The sequence below is a fragment of the Sinocyclocheilus anshuiensis genome, unplaced genomic scaffold (genome assembly GCF_001515605.1).
Source record: "Sinocyclocheilus anshuiensis isolate Anshui unplaced genomic scaffold, SAMN03320099.WGS_v1.1 scaffold1625, whole genome shotgun sequence".
Taxonomy (NCBI): domain Eukaryota; kingdom Metazoa; phylum Chordata; class Actinopteri; order Cypriniformes; family Cyprinidae; genus Sinocyclocheilus; species Sinocyclocheilus anshuiensis.
In genome coordinates, this window is record NW_015539802.1 from 786,940 (window position 1) to 790,031 (window position 3,092).

Consider the following 3,092-nt stretch of genomic DNA (forward strand, 5'->3'; position numbering starts at 1 on the left):
TGGCACGTCCTAAGGAAAGCTCATTGTGGGACTGGCTCGTAGTGGCTGAAATTCTGCACCAAGGCTGAATTTCGGGAAAGAGACTTCAGATACAGTACTAGGGATCACTTAGGCCTATATAAAAGCATCCAAAAAGCAGCATGTCATGGGACCTTTAAGTGTTTATGTGTGAAAAAGGCAATTGTTAACAAGTGGCTAAATAAATTGAAAAATAAGTGTGCTTAATTGTATTGTATGTGCACTTAAAATAAATTTAAAAACTACTTGCATATAATATAATATAATATAATATAATATAATATAAATATAAATTCGTTTAAGTTTATAAAAAGGCCTCGTTTCACTTCGATGGCTTTCAGCCTCACCCTGCTTCATTCTACTACGTTAATAAATCATTAGCTCATCCATGAACATGATTTCTGCCCGAGTCCCGTTGGGTTGCTTCGGCTGTGGGGATGAAGACGGCAACTCCCATGATTCCACACTCAGTCACGGCGTCATCAAACTACTCCTTTGTTTCTTTGCTTATTTTGAATATGCGCCCTCTAGCGGCGAAAATTACATATCGTGCCTTTAATATGTTTATTATAAATGTCAGTACATTCAGCAGTACACTTTAACCATAATTCAAAAACAATAGAAGTAATAATGAAATTATATATTAAGATGTACTAAAGTACTTAACTGTGTCAAAAAATTTGACTAATTGAATTTAACATACATTTGAACTATAATATATTTTCATTTATTTATGAAATAACAAACAGTTACGTGTCCAAAAATTACAATCAGTTTGCACTTTTAAGGTATATTAATAATGAAATTATATATTAAGATGTACTAAAGTACTTAACTGTGTCAAAAAAATTGACTAATTGAATTTAACATACATTTGAACTATAATATATTTTCATTTATTTATGAAATAACAAACAGTTACGTGTCCAAAAATTACAATCAGTTTGCACTTTTAAGGTATATTAAGCATTCTTTTTAAAATTATATTTTTCACTAGTGGAGGTTGTTGCATATATTAAACTTTTCTTTAAACAGGAAAACTCAACTGCTTACTAGTCCACATTTACAACCTTATTGTGTTCTTGCAAACTCTTCCAACTCAAACTTTCAGAAGCTTAATGGTGGTTAATGCCACCGTGGTGTAGTTTGTTTATAGCCTAACCTTAGCTTTTTCCTTCAGGCGCTTGTATTTAGTCTTGTGAAAATTATCTTTACAAACTAAATGAGTTGGAATCATAAACTTTTGTTGGTCACAGAGCTTATTTCTGCAATAATCCAAAAGCCAATGAAAAAATGGAAAATTTTGGAGGGAACCATGGGGTTATGCAAACTAATGTTCACGCTATAATCTGTAGCCTAGTTACATTAAAGGTGCACTCAATTATTCTTGTTTATGTGGAAGTCATCTGACTTATACTGACACCTAGTAGTGTGGATGTAGCTTCCCGCAAAAGACATGATAGTCAGCCACAATGAATTTATTCCAACAGCAAAACTGTCCAATAACAGGAAGTTGCTGAGAGAAAATATGTAGCTTTCCACTGGTCATGTAATATAAAAATGGCAGCCCCATAAAGTGGCAGCCTCCCACTTAAATAAATAAGCTTTATTAGGCTACTGATATGACTATCTTCATTTAATGTCACTGTACATTAGAAAATTAAAGCCCTTCAAGATCATCACGACCAAATGTGACATACTGTATTAATATTAACACATTAATATTAATATATACCCTTGCAATGGAATAAAGAAAGTCCTCACCCAGAGAATATAGTCCTCTTCCATGAGAGAATATTCCTGACCACCAAGATGAAAAGTCACAGTGGGCAACAACTTGACCAGATTACAGTTGACAGTGTACTGTGAACAGAGGCGAAAGAGACAGAAAATAAGTGATGACTTTAAACCATTCAAAGACAACCGTGTGCTGCATCATTTTGCAAAACCGAAATGACCTTGAACTTCTCACTTAAAAAGAAAGAAAACCACATTTTCCACATTAAATATCACCGACCAAAGTGGCGATGGAAAAAAAAAAACACATCAGCTTTCAATCATTCCATTTGCTCTTCAGACGTTATTTATGAGACTCAGCCAAACCAGACAGACCAAAGCAGCTGTTCCCATGGAGTTGTGCAAGAGGAAAAGGAAACAGAACAATAAGAAACAGGTTTTAATGCTGAACATAGAAGAATTGTTTCACAAAAGCTTGTATGTATGGGATGTATATGGGATGCCATGTTGGCACATGATCAATCACCCTAAGTTTGTTTGGAATGTGAAGGTGTTGAATTTCATAATCATTCGCCTACTAATGTATAATCAGCTCTCACTGCTGAATGTTTTAGAAGGTCCATCATGCATTATGTGCTCTCTGTTTATGTACAACTGAAACACATAGTTCATTTTTTTATGGTTCTGGGAAGTTTGAAGGTTTGCCACTGCTGTTGAGATTTACGGATTTCATTAAATTGTTTTCAAGGTTTAAATGTGGGCTTCTTCAATTTTCATAGTTTCTATTACCAAGTAGTGGATTCATATTTTTTCTAGTTCTTAGTATATTGGCTTTTAAAAGTCACATATTTTACATCTTTCTGGAGTGTAATTTTAAGTCTTGATGTCCTTAAGAATACATATTTGCGGTATAAGTACCAAAAACCATCTCAATATATTTTTACAGCTCCTCTCTCAGGAGCTCTGCAAAGAACAGGTCGATTTTGGCCTGTCTAATTAATATTCATGAGCCTCTCTTCTGATTGGCCTGTTGTTTTCTGAGTGACGCACGGCCAGGCCAACCACAGGTAACTAGGGTCATGTAGGCTGTAGCCTGCTGTGGATTGATTACTAACAAGGTCAATAGAAACACCGGTAATGATGGTCACTGCTGAGGGAAATGATGTCTGGCCGCACGTTTGAGCCGAACTCAGACCCCGAATCAACGGCAGGAGACAACCAACCACCTCCTCAAACGCGCTTAAAATAGGATGTTTCAGAATGGTAATTCATGTTTTTTTTTTTTTTCAAACACCGAATGCAGTAAATACAAACCTGCCCAGCCGAGCGTTTGCGAT

At 35.4% G+C, this 3,092-nt stretch overlaps 1 protein-coding gene across 1 annotated transcript in view; it reads right to left on the reverse strand.

Annotated features, from left to right (window-relative positions):
• The window catches only part of LOC107683898 (renin-like), an 8,105-nt gene that overhangs the window by 1,673 nt on the left and 3,340 nt on the right, over positions 1–3,092 (reverse strand). Inside the window, exons 6-7 of the mRNA XM_016479961.1 lie at positions 1,977–1,989; positions 1,783–1,881 (exon numbers count right to left, since the gene is read on the reverse strand). Of these exons, the coding sequence (XP_016335447.1) occupies positions 1,783–1,881; positions 1,977–1,989 (112 nt within the window). The remainder of the gene's footprint in view (positions 1–1,782; positions 1,882–1,976; positions 1,990–3,092) is intronic.